Source organism: Danio rerio, chromosome 6, assembly GCF_049306965.1.
Source record: "Danio rerio strain Tuebingen ecotype United States chromosome 6, GRCz12tu, whole genome shotgun sequence".
NCBI lineage: Eukaryota > Metazoa > Chordata > Actinopteri > Cypriniformes > Danionidae > Danio > Danio rerio.
Genome location: NC_133181.1, coordinates 24,700,140 through 24,720,704, shown reverse-complemented (window position 1 = coordinate 24,720,704; position 20,565 = coordinate 24,700,140). Strand labels below are relative to the sequence as shown.

At 37.9% G+C, this 20,565-nt stretch overlaps 1 protein-coding gene and 1 long non-coding RNA gene across 14 annotated transcripts in view; one reads left to right on the top strand and one right to left on the bottom strand.

Moving 5' to 3' along the window:
• LOC141386260 (uncharacterized) overlaps positions 1–415 on the bottom strand; it is a 30,206-nt gene extending 29,791 nt beyond the window's left edge. The window contains exon 1 of the long non-coding RNA XR_012407936.1: positions 244–415. This is a non-coding gene — a long non-coding RNA (uncharacterized lncRNA). The remainder of the gene's footprint in view (positions 1–243) is intronic.
• rhbdl3 (rhomboid, veinlet-like 3 (Drosophila)) overlaps positions 275–20,565 on the top strand; it is a 75,131-nt gene continuing 54,840 nt past the window's right edge. For 4 of the 13 annotated variants that reach the window (XM_073952969.1, XM_073952962.1, XM_073952967.1 and 1 more), the window contains exons 1-2: positions 275–373; positions 647–1,067. In XM_073952969.1, coding sequence (XP_073809070.1) covers positions 972–1,067 — 96 coding nt within the window. In that variant the 5' untranslated portion in view covers positions 275–373; positions 647–971. 13 annotated transcript variants of the gene reach the window in all.

Here is a 20,565-nt window from a genome sequence, read left to right as displayed (position 1 = left end):
GTGCTCCTGATGGTGTCTTTTAATATGGCGGCAACGACGTATTCTCGTCTTTTGAGAATCACACTGCAAACTCGTCTTAAATTGTCCTATATGTAAATAGATGCTATCAATCCAGAAAACAAACCCAGTTGACAAATTACACGAACTGACATCATTTTTATTTACTTGCCATAATTTGAGATATGCTTGTAATGCGGCCACATGACGAGGATCAGTAAAAAGGGGCGGGTGCCTTTTACTTACCTCCCAATGCTGTCTGCGCTGCGCTCCGCTCGGTCACAGTGAACTTTGGCAAAGCGCTCTGTGGATGCTGACAGGAGTCGCTCCTCTCGGGCGCTGCTGGCACGCGCTGTGGATGCGAAACAACAGCAAGGTAGAATGACGCACCACAAATTAATTCGCACTTATGTAATGTGTTGCGTGGCTTAACGTTAGTTCTACAGACACAAAAATACGCATTTATAAATAACCTGATCATTTTGCCCTATCGTTTTATCGCATTCTGTTTGGTTAAATACCGGACATTACTGTTAAGAGAATCACGCCAGGAACGACACTGGATATAGGGCTTGATAGCTTAATAGTTTAATAGAAAACTCAAGGTACTGTAAACGATTTTAAAAAATAAATCCCATTTCTGTTGCAGGTGACTGTTTAAAGATGTAGACAGTACGCCACTTGGAACGGTAGGCTGCTTTAAAAACCTAACGCCAACTTGTGTGTGACATGCTGTGGATTTCCAGTGTCAGACTTCAATGAAATATGGAAGCGAAGAGGAACTTAGTTTGGGATAAACTCATTTACAATAAGATGTGACAGAGCTGGAAAAATGCGTAGGTTTACATGACGTTCTGAGTTTTCAAAACCAAATGTGGAAATATGTAAGGGATTTATGAGAACAAAACATCATGGCAGAACTTTATGAAAGGAGATAATCATTATTTAGATGGACTGAAAGAGGCAGAAGGAATATGGTAAACTCATCTCCAGCAGTTGCTGCTCATGCAGAGGGAGAAGAGATCGAGGTGCTGGAGAGCACTGATGTCCTTCCTGTAGCTCCAGAGGACGTAAGTGATGTGCAGATGTGTGATTTATGTTGTTGAGAGCAACAGAATAAGAACAGAGATAGATTTTATCTCTGATGCATTATCTTTTTCTCAATTATATCTCTGCTCTTTCCTTACTTCTCCCTCTTTCTGTGTCTTCCACAAATCTTTCTCTCAGCAATGGAAGTGTCTTTTTGACAAGGTAGGACTTTGCTCTTGTTGCACATTTCAGTGTTTGCTTGTGTTTCTGCACATGTGCAGGTCATTATCTACTAACATGCCAATAACTGATTAATAGGGTTTTAGAAAATGATGTAAAAAGCCATGTGTTGGTTGCAGAATCACAGAAGCATTCGGAAGTAGTGATTGACCACCAATACTTTTTTTCAGAGACCAATATCTTTGCTTCATTACAAAATATACTTCAGGCATAGCAAATGACATTTGAGTTAGAGTTAGAAGGGGTGCATGCCCGTTTGCACAAATGCACAGCTTTATTCAGTATCAATAGTGGAGTTTCATACTGAAAATGTCATGGTTATAGTTGATAGTCAGGTCCACCATTATTGCAATGGGGGATGATGCAGAGTTAGTTAATGGTTTGCTGGAAAGAAACAGAGCTGGGTGACAGACGGAGAGCGGTACCCCCTCTGCCCCTTGTTTCTTTCACTCTCAGTCTCTCTTGCTGGCTCTGCACCTGCTTAACCCTGACCCCCCACACACACTCCCCAGGGATAAAAGCAGTGACGTGAAGGATGAAGGGAGAGATGCAAATGACATGATGGGAAAGAGTGATTTTAGGGTTAACAGGGGGGCAGATATGAACAGAGAGCAAAAGCTTTAAGGTGCAGAAGGCTCGTGGCAGACCCCCTCTAGCCTTGAAGGGGGTGGAAGGGGGTTCCTTTACAAGTGAGCCTCTCACTCTGCAACATTTTGAGTCCTTCAAGTGGTCTGCGGTCGGGGGTTTCATGCAGTGTTGGGGTCACTGCCCTGCAAGGTTGTAAATTGGAGGCATTGTGGGATCTAAAGACCACAATCAGACTTCACTGATTGCATGTAACAAACTAATAAAAGAGGGGGAGAGGAGGAGTTGGGTTGTTAAATGGTGGATAGTTTGAGTAAAAAAGTTACATATGAATACATTTTCATATGCAAATTCATATCTTCACAGCTAATGGCTTAGCAAAAACTGTCAGCATCAGTTGATTGCTTTTTCACCCTGTGGCACAAGTGATAGCAAATGGCGTGCTTGTGTCTGACAACTTGTTAACTGACAACATCCCAAAAAAAACAAATCCATAAACATGGGCATCTGTTTAATGACTCATTGCAGATAAATAACAGTTCTCGGTCAGAAACACAGAACATTCTTTCCCCTGTTGAATTTTAAGGCCTACAAAGTAAAGTACAGGGGAAAAAAGTTATAATTAACAAGACATTTTAATCATATAATAAAAAATGAATGATTGTTTGTTTTTTGCTATCAAAAAATGAATCAAAAATAGTTTTAATTAGCTTATTCACAAATGTAAAATTCATTTTTAATTCAGAATACATAGTAGAGTTTGTATCAGTAGTAGAGTTTGGTAATGCTGGTACTGTTGAGTAAATGAGTAAATTGTTGGCCTGTACTTGATTTTGTCCATCAGGAATAAATTGGATCATTGTCATTTGTTATTTACATCAATCTCTTGTGAGCACAGATACAAATTATTTATAATAAACACTGCAAAAGTGTAAACCTATTGTGCATCTCAGGTAGTGGTTCCTTCCATCAATCCTTCCACCATTGTTTTTAAAGAAATCGTTTAAGTGAGTCTACACTTGAAGCCTATTGGTGTAACTGAATGAAAATCTTGCCAGGAAAAATGACATAAGTAAATAAAAGCAGAATCCTTCATTGATTTTTGGAGGACAACTTGGATAAGTTGGATAATATTTCTGACTTTGTTGCAAATGTATTTAGGCTGCGTACCTGGTTTCTTTGTGCTGGAATTATTTTCATTCTTTGGATTTGTTGTAGCTTACAAGGGTCTTAAGAATTTTTTAGTGGGGGTACTAATAGTTTTAGTGAGCTTTTGCCTGTAATACCCCATTCCAGAGATATTTAGCTTTACAATGTCCAAAGTCCCCCAACAAAACTGCTTAAATATCTGAATGTGCACTTGTAGTATAAAGTAGATAAAAACTAAAGTTAAATCCTGCTTAGCTTTAGTATGACTACCATTTGTGAGCTGCAAAATATTAGCAGCATGCCTAAGACTTTTAATTTTAACTTTACAGCAAACGGTTAACAACGTTTTCATTTTTTTGTTGCATGAGTACATTTTGTACTTGTAATGTACCTGATAATTACCTTTACATGAACAGTTGCATGTTTCATTTATTTTATTCAATATATTTAATGTATTTTCATATTCTAAATTGTAAAAATATTCTAAATGTTCATTGCTACAAAAATATAATTATTTAACTTGGTTTCAAACAGGTTTTAAATAGGAATATCAAGACAATAAAGTAGTTTTTTAGCAGACTGTATATATATATATAGTCCATAACTGGCAATCAACTCCATGGTGGTGACCCTTAAAATACTAGTAATACCTGAAATGCTTGTAAATATAGTAAATTTTTATCTCGAAACTAATACACAGTTAGGTGTTTAAGAACAATACATTCAGTTTAAGTTTTAGCGTATTTTTTTACTAACATCTAACATATAACATTAAATGTGTAGGCTTTTTCAGTGGTATTGTATTGAAGAGGTGGTCTAGTAGTGGGCTGTTGCTCACCACCTGCTCCTTATGTCTCATTCTACACCCTGAGGGGAAAGTATGTCGATAAAAGAGGATAAGAAAAGATGACTGGGACCATGTGCATATACGCAACCCCATGTGTCCCAGTGCCCAATTAACACATAACAATCACATACATTGTGTGTGCTCATGAGTTCTTTGTGTCTCCGTGACACTCCGTGATGAAAGTTTGCCAAATATCTCTACATGTGGCCTTGTTTCTGTTTTCAGCCACACGTTGTGAGTCATTGTCCATTCTCTCTTTCTTTCCTTTTTCAGCATACTTTCCTTGTTTCTCATTCTTTCTATAATCTTTCTTCCCAGCCCAATCTTTCTTTGACACATTGCTTCTTTAAAGAGACTGTGATAATAAGAGGAATCTCCCACGTGCGAAGCGTGAAAATATCCTGGAGTGTTAAAAACAAGGCAGTTGCTAAAAAAATATCAGTTCAGTAGTACTCTCTAAAGCAGGGGTCTCAAACTGCTGGCCTGATGGCCATTTACAGCCCGCTCTCCTCCTCCCTCTGGCCTGCAACTGATGTCAAAAATATAACAAAATTTGACCTGTTAAAGCATATATTTTTGAACATCTATCATTGTTGTGGTGTCGCGTCTAGCCATTTGGGGTTTGACTCGCCACCTAGTCGACATTTAAAGTACTGCGTTCAGATTAGTTTTACTTTCATTTTCTCTCAGTGTACGGTCGAGAGTAACACACGTTTTTTAACTCTGGGGCTAATTTACACTTATATGTCCGTAAGTGCTCTATTTTTACTAAAGCTTTATTTTTGTAAATATTCAGGGGTAGTTTGATTATTATCAGTTTTATACCACTTGGATTTTGTTGTACAAACACTTCTTTATGGCGCACATGTTGCTGGTGGTGTAACAAATATGATAACTTTGCTAATATGCCATTCAAATGGTCTCATTTATTAGATTTTCCGTAAATGCTTATTAAATTTATACATTAGTTCAATTGCACTGCTAGTTTATATGTACATGTTAAAGTAAATGTGAATATGTACTTACTTTTCCCTCTTTGTTGTAGTTTTACAGAAAAAAGAAAGAAATTGAGAAGAACAACTGGCAGTGAACTCACTTAAGATAACCAAATGCTTTCTGCTGTTCCTATGCTATTGGGACAATACAATTAGTTGGGAAAGAATAATAATTATTATGCCTATTATTTGTAGGATATTTTAGAGCAGTTTTAACTACCTCTTTAAAATGTACAACAAGAAACACAAAACTAGAGTCTCTGTGGAAGAATAATGCTCGGCCATGCAAACCAGCCAAAGATGTATTTCAACAGCTGATAAGTGACACAATAAACGTGCTGATATGCATTATCGCTGGTGACAGGTAATGCTTGAAATAAAAACATCATGTCTGTTATCCTAAGATACATAGGTTACCTCAGGTTTCCACTTTTTTTTGTGCTTCACTGTTAAAACAGCCCTCCTATAAATTGTCAGTCACTGAAATCGCCCCCTGCCAATTTGAGTTTGAGACCCCTACTCTAAAGGGTAAACGTTGAGTGTTGTAATATCCTGTTATTCCGTTAGCTACTGTAAAAGGTTTGTCAAGTCAAGAGCAAAGAAATATTTTGTCTCTTGAGAATGAAGTTGGTCCTCTCTTTATTATAGCCAATTTAATTTTGGGAGTGATTTTTTTTGGGACCGTTTTTTTCAGAAACCTCAGTAATGTTATGCATTTTGGCAATGGGCTCTGGCTGAACACCAGCATTCCAGTTCATCTCCAAGGTGTTCAGAAAAGTTCAGGATCAGCAAACAATGTTTATATTCAGATCTGAGCTTTGGCAGGAACTAATGAGCTTTGCTCTTCTGTGGCAAGCAGGTGTGGCTGTGCTTATGTTAATGTTTAGTTCATCAATGCTTATATGCAATAATAATAATGTTCAGAAAACAAATCTTATGGGTTTGTTATGATATTACATACAGAAATATAATTTAGTGATTGTATACAGAAATATAATAAATAAAGAAGGAACTGTGCCAACTCTAAACCTTTGAATGGGAATCCAGGATAAAGAGAGAGAGCGCAAATGACAAGGATACATACAGATAAAGAGGCATGAGCTACTCCAAAATACTGGCTTTCATTCTCTACTTTTCTCATCACTTTGTCTGAAAACTGAGCTCACTGCCCACCTGCTGTCTGGCCAACACAGCTCTCTCTCTCACACACTCACACATACAAAGCATCTGCTTATCAGTGGGGTGGTGACAGTCTAGTGGTCAAAGATAATAGTTGCAGGGTAAATCCTTAGATATACATTATGCTTAATTTACCCACTTTCCTTTTGTCCCTGATTTATCAAGGGGTGCCACAATTATTCTTGCATGTTTTATGCTGCAACACAGCACTGAGGGCACACTGACTCATGAACCCCTAGTGCTGAAGAACACTCATACACTCTCTTATTTACAGACACACTCACACACTACAGCCAATTTAGTTCCTTCAATTCACTTATAGCGCATATCATTGGACTGTGGGGAAAACCAGAGGGAAGCCACATGAACTACATGTAAAATCCAAACAGTCCCACATGTCTCCTGGCTCAGCTGGGACTCAAACCTGTGATCTTCTTGCTGTGAGGCGACAGTGCTAACCACTGAGCCAACATGCCCCCGGCCCCTACAGGAATACACACCCAACACACAAAGTGAGGTGCAAGCATAGACTGTAAAAGATATGGACGCAGTATCTGTGACATCACCATTAGATTTCTGAAGAAAGGAAAAGAAGCTATCAGTAGGCATGGCCAACCTTAGCCATTTTGTTCACGTGTCATCAGCGAGGGATACCAAACAAGGGCAAATAGGTAGAACGTGATCGGAGCTACAGACGCCTACTAGCATTTTGCTTATATGGGATTTTCTTTGGGAGAAACGTTTAATACTTCATTATCTGCAACTCGTTTGTGTTCTCACTACATGTGCTTATTTGTACACTATATCAATAAAGTCTTCAGTCTTTTAAAAACACTGTTATAATACATTAAGCCACTAAACATTGGTCTTATGAGGTTTTTTCTAGAGAAAATGCGAATTACTCCCAAATACTTTAAATATAGTCTGTGTTTGTAAATGCGAGGCTAGTTATGAAATCCAGGCATAACACTGTATGACAACGTTTCAGATGACAGTTACAGCTACAGCTAATCAATCTGTCAGATTCTGGAGTGCAGTCAAGTTCTAAAGAAAATACAAGGTATAGACCGTGCTCTAGAGACCTAGCTCGCACTTAAGTGGCCACGCCCTTAATTATGTAGACTTAATATAATTAATATAAACAAAACGGGGGCGAAGCAGTGGCACAGTAGGTAGTGCTGTCGCCTCACAGCAAGAAGGTCGCTGGTTCGAGCCTCGGCTCAGTTGGGGTTTCTGTGTGGAGTTTGCATGTTCTCTCTGGGTTCGCGTGGGTTTCCTGCCGGTGCTCCAGTTTCCCCCACAGTCCAAAGACATGCAGTACAGGTGAATTGGGTAGGCTAAATTGTCCGTAGTGTTTGTGTGTGTGAATGTGTGTATGGATGTTTCAAAGAGATGGCTTGCGGCTGGAAGGGCATCTGCTGCGTAAAAACATGTTGGATAAGTTGGCGGTTCATTCCGCTGTGGCAACCCCAAATTAATAAAGGGACTAAGCTGATAAGAAAATTAATGAATGAATAAACAAAACAGATGAGTTATAAAAAAAATTTACCCTCCTCACAGTTGCCATGAAGCGTGTTAGCTATATGAACCAAAATTGATCTTTGTACTAGGCTGTAAACACCTTTTTGTCTGCTGTAAAGTTGGCCATTTTAACAATGGTGTCAATAGAAATTTGCCCTATTATGGAGCCAGGACTAGCAGAATTTCGATAAGTTGCAGTTTCAGTTACTTACTCATTTGCTTCACGAGGGAAAGTGGGAGGTTTCCACTTGGGCACAAGACAAGATTTGATGGATAATTGCAGGTGCGGGTGGTAGGGTTATTATACTCCTGCAAAATGAAAATATCTTAAAGGAAACCTATTATGCCCCTTTTAATAAGATGTAAAATAAGTCTCTGATGTCCCTAGAGTGGGTTTATAAACTTCCAGCTCAAAATACCCCACACGTAATGTTTTATAACTCTTTGAAATTGCCCTGTTTAGTCTTTGATCCAAATTGTGCCATTTTGATGATTGTCACTTTAAATTCAAATAACATTGTGCTCTTTTTAAAAGAGGTGGATTTACACACACCTATATGTATGGCTTCACCATAGCATCAGATTCAAAACGGGACTAATGTTATCTCTGAAAAACTGAAATTGCTAAAAGAAAAGTCTAAGAAGATGGTAGTCTATGGAGACTACAGTGTTCGTTTTTGCATCCGAATACTCCACATTTATAATACTCTTAGCATCTGGCTTTATTTAGGTTTAGGTGAAAACTCTAATGGCAGATGGCTGCTTCTCTCTCAGGGCTGTTTATGCAAATTAGGAACAGATCGACACTATCGGGTGGGTGCCACACAACTGTGTTTAAATGAAGCACATCTGTGTCTGTTCACAGTAGTCTTCCTCCTCACTGCTAATCTTAAAAACAGACATATAATGTACAGTACTACTTGTCCAATTCATGTTAGTTCTTTTTATGAATCATTAAAATGACTAGTGAACCAGTAGTCACAAGTTTAAATCCAATCCAGGTTTCATTATATTATAATTCACAGTATTTTCTACATACATGTTTAACTGGAATGTGTGGGCACACATGTTCCAGCATGCACAGTGTGAAAGAATATAGAGCAAATCTTTTTTTGTTTGGGTTCTTTTGCATGACATCTTGTCTAACTGGTCTAACCCCCCACTCCCAGTCATTGTAAATTAGATTTTCAATTGAGTAGATCTTACCAGGCCTGCTTATTATCATTTAATCTAACACCAGCCTTTTACGCATGTTAATTCCTCAGGTTTTCTTTGACTTGTCTATGTCCCATGACTTGTCTTGGAGTTTTGCTTTTTAAAAGCAATTATTTTTGACACACCTGATAATGGTGAATATAAAACACAAATGTGATTTCGTTCATCCAAAACTAAAATAAAAAAAATAAAAAGTTTATTTATTAAGGTATATTCCATATCACATTAAAATCCGCAGACATAAATCAATATTACAGAACGGCATTTTGAAAACATTTTCTGTAGCTAAAAGTTTATATATTAGCTTGGATAAATATGTCATTGGAATTTCTCAAATCACAAGTATTAGCGAGGCCCAGTTTCTGGTCTTACAGTATTTTAACAATTGGAACTTTTAATTTACTCACCAAATCAACATTTTTTTAGGTACAGAGAAGGAAGTTTCCATAAGATTTCACAAGCTGCATCAGTATATATCAAATCCCAGCATGCTTCAGTGCAATGTTTTCTGACCTTTTTTATGTTGACTCTGTTAAAATCATTATATCCGTAGTAGTTTTGAACTGTGTTAGGTTTCTAATGGCTCATGGAACTCTACAATTTTTACTGATTTAGAGTTTTGATATGGCAGCATGATGGTCCAGTGGGTAGCATGATCGCCTCACAGCAAGAAGATTGCTGGTTCGAGCCCCAGCTGGGTCAGTTGGCATTTCTTTGTGTAGTTTGCATGTTCTCCCCGTGTTCCTCTGGTTGCCCTGGTTTCCCTCAGTCGAAAGACAGGCACTGAATTGAATAAGCTAAATTGTCTGTAGTGTATGTGTGTGAATACAAGAGTGTATGAGTGTTTCCCAGTGTTTGGTTGCAGCTGGATGGGCATCCGCTCTGTAAAACATATGCTTGATAAGTTGCCGGTTCGTTCCTCTGTGGTTAACCCTGATTAATGATGGGACTAAGCTGAAAAGAAAATAATTGAATGAGTTTTGATATTCATGGATTGTGTCTTGTCCATCAATCTGTTTGTGGTCAGAATATTGGTTCCAGACTTCTAAATGCATTAGCTTCTCATCTGATTTCATGAGGAGGAAACAGCTGCTACCTTGTGGCTGTGTATGTGTGGGTGTGTATGCACATGTATAAATTCATGACTTAATTTTTGAAGGCTAATGGCAATCTTTCCTTTGTAAGCTCCTGTTTATGAATTTCTATCTCATAGTGTGGGTGTCCCATCAGTGTTTCTTTCTCAATTACAGGCTGATAATTCTGATTCATGATTTTGGCATTTAGTGTGTTTACTGCCATTTCTTTTCTGTTATCATACAAATTGAGGGTAGAAATGCTGGGAATGTTCTGCAATGTGGTATTTCATTTAGAATATTGTGACGAGTTGCAGTACTAAAGCTTTGTATTAAATTTGTGTAATTTAATTTACAAAAATCATCAAAAACATTGAAACACAAATGTGACATTAGATAAATAAGCACACATTTTTGGCAGAAAGACAGAAAAATTAAAGCAAAAGATGGAGAAAGAACAAGGGAAACCAAAGGTAAGAACAAGAAAGGCTGAAAAAAATGCAGAAAAAAGGTCTGACCTCTGGGGATTAAAGCAATTGGATTATGGCACAAGGAGAGAATGGAAAGTGATGTCTGCATCCATGACCTCCACATGGCACCCCTCTTGATGAGTGAAGAAGAAAGCAGAAACACAAGTGAGCTAACACCAAACAAAAGCCCTTTGACCCTAACAGAACTGAAGTATTTCTTCTAAATAGAGCAACTTTTTTCTTTATTGCAGAGCTTCTTTAATGCTGTTTCTAAAGGCTTATAGGAATGACAATAACACAGAGGGACAATGATAGGTTCTTTTGGGTCCAGATGGCAACCTTGAAAATGTCTCAGACAGTGACCTCCTGGTCCCTGGGCCCTCTAAACACATCTCGCTTTTCTGAAAGTAGAGATGAATCTAGGCCCCCCTTGGGTCACTGCTGGCCTGTTCCCCTTCTATTAGAGACACCATAAATCTCTATGGAGAAAGACTGTGACTCTCTTTAGACTGAAGGTCAGTTCTGGGCGGTCTGGAGAAGAAAAAAGTGAATGTAGATCAAGACAATGAGAAACTGTTGCTTTTTTCTTTTCTCAAATTCTTTCTGCCCGTGTTAAGCCCAGATTGTAAAGTTTTATGGTGAGGGATTGCTGAGAACAACAGTTGCAATCATTTATATATTTCAGTAATTTCTGAATTACTTTTTCTAGTTTTACAGGTTTGGACTTTCTGTTAAAATATGACTCTTACGATCCCAGTCTGTATTACAGACCAACCGATAGAGTGTAGAAAACAGATATCAATATATTGGCAGTATTATTTGTCCATCTTATAGTACAGTAAACTTTCCCATTAGTGTGCCAAATCTTTGACTAGTACTATAGCGTAACTTTAGAATTATAAGGTTCTATCTGACATTTTTGTCAAAATTGAGTTATACACATATTTTTTTAAATGACAACTTATTTACATTATGTGATGTTTTTATAAGTTGTTTACATTGTAAGACATTTTATTTAAATTTTTTATCTACAAAGTTGATCTCTATAGCTTGGCCCTGTAAGGTTCTTTTTCTGTGAGTCAATCAGCACTTTGAACGCACGTATAAGGACCAATCAGGATCAGCTTTCTTTTTCATTTTTTCAGACTGCTCCGTTAACAGTGGGCAAGACCAGAAAGAAAATCAAACTCATAATCTACTAAATAATACCGCACCACACAAAATTGAAAAGATATCTGAAACTGGAAAGATGTGTTAATTTGATGATTTAGAAGCTTTTTGACATTGAGATGAAATGTTACATTTTACAGTACATTGTTGAAAAAGAAAAAAATGTAAATATTAAATAAAATGTGTGTATATATAGTCATTAAAGTTTAGTGTTTATTAAACTTTATTAAAGAACTCATTTGCTCATTGTCTGTTTTCAAGTTTTTAAACTTGATATTAAGCCTTATACTTAAGGGGCAAATACTTAATTAAGTTAATTAGTTAACTTAATTAGTTATTACTTAATTAATTAGTTATTACTTAATTAGTTTCTTCTTTGGCTCTCGGCGAAGGCGGTCGCTCTTCTTCCCGCTCCGTCCCATATCTCTCCTTGCTGGCACCTCTTGTCTGGTCTTATTCTATCTCTGAGGCTCTCTTTGTCCTGCTTTCCAAACGAAAAAGGAATTATGGATTTGATCAACTGGTCTCTGAATGCAATTGACACCATCTTCTCAACGAGATCGCTGGGCTCCGGGGAACCCAGCTGTCCTGCGGGGACGCTCGCAGCTGGATATGTGATGGACGGGTGGGAGAAGTGGAGAGTCCTCTGTCTAGCTGCTCTGTCTCTGGAGGATATTGAAGATATCTACCTATTCAGAACTTTGATAACAGGGTTTCTGCTGATGGGCTTATGCGGGGCCCTGGGATATCGGAAACTGATAAAAGCGGTCAGCGCAGCTCAAAACCCCACTAGGCTGGCCGGCTTGATTGAAACACTGATGGGTAGGGTCGCGAATCAGACTATGGTCCTTGACCGCAAACTGGAAACCATCGAGGTGAAGCTAGCGGCTCTGCAACAAATTTTGGCCAGATCGGGAGACGAGTGATGGACATTAAATATCTGTGAAATTGGCAGATATTGACCTAAAGTTGAAGTATCTTACTGTCTTTTTTTCGGCTCTCCTCTTACTCCTGCCAGACGGCCTCGGCTGGAAGTAAACAACTCCCTGGGATAAGCAAGATAAGCGGACGCTCTGAATTCCTGCCCCTGTCAAGGACACCTGCGGGACTCTGGACTATGCAGGCTCACACACACACAAACATATCTACAGATAAACATTCACCACCGATCCCCATCCAAACGCCTTCGTGTGCTTTTACCCACGTGGGGCGTGGGCGGGGCTGTGACTTGCGCCGCAATGGCTGCTGGGCCAGTTGGCTGCCCGCACTCAACGGATTGTTTTCCATTACCCCTGTTCCCATCCCTTCTGTCTATGTTGTGTCTTGCCGGTGTGCTTATGCTAAGATAGGGCTGTTTTTCTCCCTTTTCTCACTTTGTCCTAATCAAGGGCAAGCTGAGGGGGTGTTTTTTAGCCTAACTGTCCAAATGTATCTTTCTTCGTTTCTAAATGCTACCTCCTAAGATCTGTCTCCCCTGAAAAGTTGTTTGTGATGTTTTGTGTATGGTCTGGGGGGTCCAATTTCGCTATACGAAAGTGTAGTGACAAATAAAGGCTTGATTGATTGATTGATTGATTGATTAAATTCATTGGGCATATAGTTCAATAAATATAATTCAATAAAGATTACTATTTTAAAGGCAATACATAAAACTAATATCTGCACAAAACAGACGACGTGTTTGCCATTGTGATATTCTTTAAAATAACAGGGGGCGGTTAAAAGAAACTGACCGTACAGTCAGATGGATAAACAAAGAAGTAGAAAGCTTCAGGAACTACGTCATATCATTAATATCATTCCCCTTTTTTAAAACTAATTATTTTTGTTATTTGTATAAATTATTTTAATGATTATAAGGATTTTTATAACCATTCAAGATTTTTTTAGCAAACCTTGATGCATCACTTGCTTTTGTTCATATCTCTGACAGTTTTACCTATTAAAGTTTATTCAAATATTAATGACAACAGAACATGGGTTGCTCTACAAATATATTTTTTATTAAGGCAAGAATAAAAGTAAAAAAAGTACACCTAAAAATACAGATTTTTTTATATTTAGCCCACTCCACGATTCACACAATCGTGGAGCTTAAGCTAAAAAGGCAACATTCCTGACCATTATCACTAATAAAGCCTAGAAAAACAGAGCATCAGTAAATTGTAAACCTATATATTCAAATATTCATTTCCAGTTATCAAAGATATAATGTGTTTCTTAATTATAGTTTAGTAACTATTACATTATTTTAAATTCATAATTGTGTTGTCAGTGTAACACCTATGACTGGTGGAAAAACAACATTTCTGTAATTGTGTACCTGGGTCTCCACTTTTGCCATGTCCTCTTTTGGCTTTAACAAACTTATCCCTCAGGTTTCTCCAAACCTTTTAACAAAAACTTTCTTCCTTTCCGAGGGCTGTTGCAATTTCTAGCCAGCAATTATTGATCGGATCATAAAGATGTCTGTACAGGCATACCTGTTTCAGACAAAATTTCTTCAAAGTGTTCCATGTTCAACTCAAATCAAATGCAGCGCCGCACAAACTGTTCGCTCAAGTCTCAAAAAAAAATCATGCACTCCGCCAGCTGAAATCATGTCACGTGCACCCAAAGGAAATGTGACGTCACAATTGAGATAGTGACCATCTGCCTTTATCTAAAAGACAAATGTGTTAAGAGCCCAGAACTTGCAAAACAGCTTCTTGATCCAATCAACGTTCGACATCGTCTCAGACACAGAGAGACACATGGATCAGAAAACTTACATTTCCCAAAAGAGACATAAATGGAATATTTCACTTCATATACCTGTAGATTTAAATGATCATGTATATATTTAATATGCACTGCTCAAAATACTCCACTGTATGAAACTTTGCTTATTAAGGTTTATATATGAATGCTTGGGTAAATATCAACATTACATAGTGATTTTTATACTCTATATATTGCAAATAATGCCTTGGGTAAATTAGATGATGTTTAGAAAGTGAATTATGCATAGGAAAATACTTAAGACTCTTAACTATTTTAACACCTACCAGTGACCAACTTACAGAATCATCCAATCACAATGCTGGATTTGAAAGGTGACATCCGTTTGATCCCGTTTTCCAGAGAAAGTATTAAAGACATTCTCTCAAGCAAAGATATGGGTGGTTCAGTTCAGTGTGGTTCGGTTGAGAGCAAGAGTGGTGCATATGCGTAGTAGTAACAGAGTAGTATCGAGAGTGGTATCAGAACTTTTGCTGCGTGTTCCAGCAAGGATTTGGTAATTGGACACACAGTGCTTTATCTAAGACATCTGAAACCAAAGCTTCAAGACTACCACCTCCAGAAATCTGCTTGTCACAGATTTCCAGGAACTCTACCTTCAAGGAAAAGACGTTCACATGTCCCCGACATTAGAACCACCACCTCCAGAAATCTCAAATTCTGCGCGCTCCAGAATCTACAGATTTCTTCTTCTCAAAGCTGGAGAGAGCCAAGTCTACTCATTCCATGCTTCAAGATCTCCGCGAAGATACAACTTCTTCCAACCACTGCATTAACGGCAGAAACATAAATATACAACTTTCCAACACTCTAAATTAGACCTTGGCATAGTGCGTTTCAGTATAAAACATTCTAATTAATTAGATGTTTATAACTGACATTCATTATAATAACAAAACCTTCCTCAGTTCTTTGTTATTGCAGAATAAGGTTTACCTTACTTTAACTTAATCACCTTCATGACTCGCCTATGCACTTCATTTTTTGTACATGTAGTAATTTTAGTTACCCTTGTTTACTTTTTTGTTAATAAATACACATTTATTACAATTGTGTCTTCCTTGTTGATAATACAGAAAAAGGCTCTACAAGTCAAACAATCTCATTATCCTTCAGATTTGGCCAAATAATAAACTCCTCATTTGTATATTTTAATTAACAATATTTTATTGTTAATTACAGTGGAAAGCTGTCTGATGCCCCGTTTAAAAGGAGTTATTTATATGTTATTTCTACATTAATTGGTGCCCCCATGTGAGGCTAAAATATCATATTAATATCAATACCAAGATATTGATTTTAATATTTGCTAAAATATACATTCATTAGACAATATAGACAGAATTGTCAAAGCAACAGTCATACCTTGGTTTAAATCACAATATCATTATACTCTTCCATTTCTGCTATCTCTGACATCAAATATGTAGTTTGAAGGCACCATGAATGGTTCACAACCAACAGAGAGTTGTGGGATAGTTGGTCTCTGAACTGAATCACAGCTGATTACCCTATCAAGATGCCATCTCTCTTTCTCTCTCTCTCTCTCTCTCTCTCTCTCTCTCTCTCTCTCTCTCTCTCGCGCCTTTTGTGTCTGCGTCATTGCAAGCCTGCTGATAACACCTCAAAACTGCTGCTGACGACAAGGATGACAGCATTCTTCATCTGCTGCACAAAACTGCCCTTCTCCAGATTCTAAAGAAAAATACCCATCCATCTGTAATGTTACTGGTACAGTATTTGGTCAGTTGTAACAGTAAATAGGAGTGAGTAAATAAAGCTTTATTAACAAAAGAATAGCCAAGATTAACTAACGACTAGGCAGCATGGTAGCTCAGTGGTTGGCACTGTTGCTGATATGAGTCCCAGCTCGACCAGTTCGGCATTTCTATTTGGAGTTTGCAATTTCTCACCATGTATGCCTGAGTATCCTCCAGGTGCTCCGATATAGCATATCTCTCTCCTCTCTTTCTCTCTCTCTCTCTCTCTCTCTCTCTCTCTCTCTCTCTCTCTCTCTCTCAAGTTCAAGTTGCTTTATTGGCATGACATTAAGTACAGTATTGCCAAAGCACTTCAAATATGAAACATATTAAAACCATTGAAAAAGTAATAGTAATACAGATAAGATATAATGACACACACACACAAAAAAACAATACATTTGATAAATATAATAATAATAATAAAAAGTTTCTCTCTCTCTCTCTCTCTCTCTCTCTCTCTCTCTCTCTCTTCTATATATATATATATATATATATATATATATATATATATATATATATATATATATATATATATATATATATATATATATATATATATATGTATGTATATATGAATGATATATTTTATGATTATTAGATGATCTAAATTGGCTGTAGTGTGTAACTGTGTGTATGGAGGAGTGAATGGGTTTCTTTGGAAGTTACATTTCTCAGTCTGGAACACGAAGACGCAGATCTGTGCAGAGAAGAGTCAGAGTTCTATCTTTTATGTTTGTTTAATTCTTAGTTTTTGACAAAACTCTTGACACCCTTGTTTATTTTGTTTGCTTGAACCATGTACTTATCTGTGTTCTTGTTAGTGCACGGTTTCTAGTTATCTTGAGCTGTCCTCATGTCTGTTATTTGATGTGTGTTTTTGGCACATGGCATTCTGATTCTGGCATTTTACTCTACTATGGTTACATTTTAGTGTCAGGGTTCAGATGATCATGCTTCATGTCTGCTTGTCAGCTTTCATGTCTGTTAGATGCAAAAGCTCAATAATCAATCGTTAGAAATCTACTGATTTGTCTTCTTTTAGATGCAACATTGTGATTGGAAAACACTGTCAGAGGTGGCCACTTGTGGACCACATTTAGAATTTTGTGTACATTTTTTGTGCATGTTCCCCTTTTAAAAATGAAAAATGAGCAAAACGTTGTGTCAAGATCATCCTGCATCACAGATTCATCCAATTACCAACATGGAAACTGATGAAGGAATTTTAGTATGCAAAACTGTTATCCAGTCATCCCAGTTCATGATCTCTTTAGAGAACAAAGCAGGTTCTGAGATTGTAAAATCACCCATTTCCACTGTGGCATCTTGAAATGAGAGCCTCTGTTCATGTTCAAGCTGAAACTTACTTCTGATTTCAAGTGACACTTTAAATGTCCACAGTGGTTGAGCTTCTGTTTTAGCTTTAATCATAACACTATCTACAAGTCTGCCCCACAAGCTTTCCAATTTATTTCATCATGATTCTGTTTACTACTATATATTTGTTTATACTATATATTGTTTTTATTTTATCCCTCATGAAGGCAAGCAAATTCTAACTAACTCTAACTTAAGCGCAGTCTTTTAACACACAGCTAATTGAGGCTAAGAACACAGCCCACTGATGACAGTCAAATGACCAGTTTAGAAAGTCAAATGTACAAATGAGACCCATTTAGTTTCAGCAGTAGTAACATAATGAGTAAGATGTGTGGTAGAAGCTTTCAACACTGAGTTTACCAAACCCATTGTTCTCTTTTTTCATCACTTAAACATTATAAAATATATAAAAATAAAAAGCTTATTCAATGTTTATGGAATAAGAAAATCTTTGTGCATGGTAGAATGATGTGGGCATTTACTGTCCTAAATAGTAATGATAATAATTCCTTACATTTATATAGTGCTTTTCTGGGCACTCAAAGCGCTTTACACAATAGGAGGGAATCTCCTCATCCACCACCAGTGTGCAGCATCCACCTGGATGATGCGACGGCAGCCATTTTGCGCCAGACCGCACACCACACACCAGCTGATTGGTGGAGAGGAGACAGAGATGAAGCCAATTGGAATATGGGGATGGTTAGGAGGCCATGGTGGACAGATGGCAGTGGGCAGATTTGGCAAGGATGCCGGGGTTAAACCCCTACTCTTTTTCAAAGGACATCCTGGGATTTTTAACGACCACAGAGAGTCGGGACCTCGGTGTAACGTCTCATCCGAAAGACAGTGCTCACTGAGCTGTAAAGAGTACCCATCACTATACTGGGGCATTAGGACCTACACAGACCGCAGGTTGGGCACCCCCTGCTGGCCTCACAAACACCACTTCCGGCAGCAACCTAGCTTTCCCATGTGGTCTCCCATCCAGGTACTGACTGGGCGCAGCCCTGCTTAGCTTCAGTGGGCGACAATGTGAGAGTTGCAGAGAGCTAGCTGCTGGCCGGTGTAAATAGAATCATTATTTGATCAGCTGGTCTTCGGCCTAATTCCTGCCGGTCTGCATTGTTAATGGCCGACAGCATGGATCATGAGATTACACAGATGCTCGCACTCACAGTCACATGATAACAACATGTCATCACCATTAAAGTTTTTCTGTTTGGAAAAATCAACGCAATATATCGGAAAGAAGTATAAAACCGGAAATAAGTATCTATAAGAAATACAAAACAAAACACAAAAATATTATTGATTCATTCATTTTCTTTTCGGCTTAGTCCCTTTATTAATCTGGGGTTGCCACAGCGGAATGAACCGCCAACTTATCCAGCATATGTTTTACGCAGTGGATGCCCTTTCAGCTGCAACCCATCTCTGGAAATCACCCATACACAATCACTCACCCACATACACCACAGACAATTTAGCCTTCCCGATTAACATATAGCACATGTCTTTGGACTTGTGGGGGAAACCAGAGCACCCAGAGGAAACCCACGCGAACATGGGGAGAACATGCAAACTTCACAGAGAAATGCCATCTGACCCAGCTGAGGCTCGAACCAGCAACTTTCTTGCTGTGAGGCAACAGCGCTACCCACTGCGCCACCGCACCGCCCCTCCTACAAATTTTAGTCAAGACAAATTTAATAAGCATAGCTTAAAATTTTGTTGAACCACCAACTTCTCTGGCAATTGTTTTACACAATGGATGCCTCTCCTGCTGCAACCAGTACAACAGTCAATGCTGGGAAACACCCATACACTCTCCTATTCACACACTATGGCCAATTTAGTTAATTTAATTCACATGTACCACATGTCTTTGGACTCTGGTGGGAAACCCGAGCACCCAGAGCAAACACACACAGACACAAGGAGAACATGCAAACTCTACACAGCAAGGCTGGTCCAGCCGGGACTTGAACTTAAACCTTCTTGCTGTGAGGCAACTTTGCTAACTACTGAGCCACCATGCAACCCCATACACAAAACAATAAATTGTACTTGCATCAACTAAGGGAGATGAATGTCATGATTATGGCCATTCTGAGCCAGCTTTTGCAAGCTTTAAGAATAGATGTGTGAAACTGTGTCTGAGCAATTAATGGTGTGAAATATGGCCTGCACATACGCTCAGTAGCCCTGACTGTTAATCCATCAGTCTAGTGTAGCTTCATTGATGACAAATAAGTAGTGTTGTTATCTCAAAGCAGCATCTGAAATTTGATTAATGACATGGTTTTACATTTTTAGGAAAAATAAATTCAATTAAAAAAAAAAGTCAATTTTTAAGTAGATTTCTAGTAAGCATAGTAACATAAAGTACATTGAGTCATTTATTTTAGCAAAATAAACCACTTTAGGGTAATAGATGACCCTTCACCTTTAAATTAGGTCCTATTTTTTGTTAAAGCCCAGCTTTACATTTTCTCTTACATGCAGGAGAGCAGAGTTTTGTGCAGAGTTTTGATCCAGCTGGACAATTTATTTATAAATATATTTCAAAATTAGCTTCAACATATTTAGAGATGTGATCTTCAGACTCAGAAGAGATACATTGTCTAATTATTTTGGATAATTAGAGTACAAATGCTTCGTTACTGTACATAAGCAGATTTTTTTGGTATCAGTACTTTACTCCACTACTTATTTTTCTGACAACTTTTTACTTTTATTTCTTACATTTTTACACAAATATCTGTACTTTTTACTCCTTACATTTTTAAAACCATGCTCGTTACTTTAGTTTTCATGTTCCACCGTACGTGGGCTAGTTTATGAAGATTACTATGAGAAAGGCTAGGATGACTACGCAGATATAAGAGATCAAGTCGGCGAATTTAACATGACTGATGCTGTCCTGTTTACACTGTAATAAGACACCTTTTGCTCGATCACATGTTAACAAGAGAGACACATTCCAGTTCAAAACATGCCATTTAAATACTTATTCCTTTTGTTCACTCCTGATCATACAGCATGGGCTTTCTCTGGTCTTTCATTCTAATACCGCGTAGTGCTTGTAAAGATTTGTACATTTACTACTAAAACAATCAAATACTTAAAAAATGTATGCATTTCGGTTTATTTCTTTTATTTCTGTTA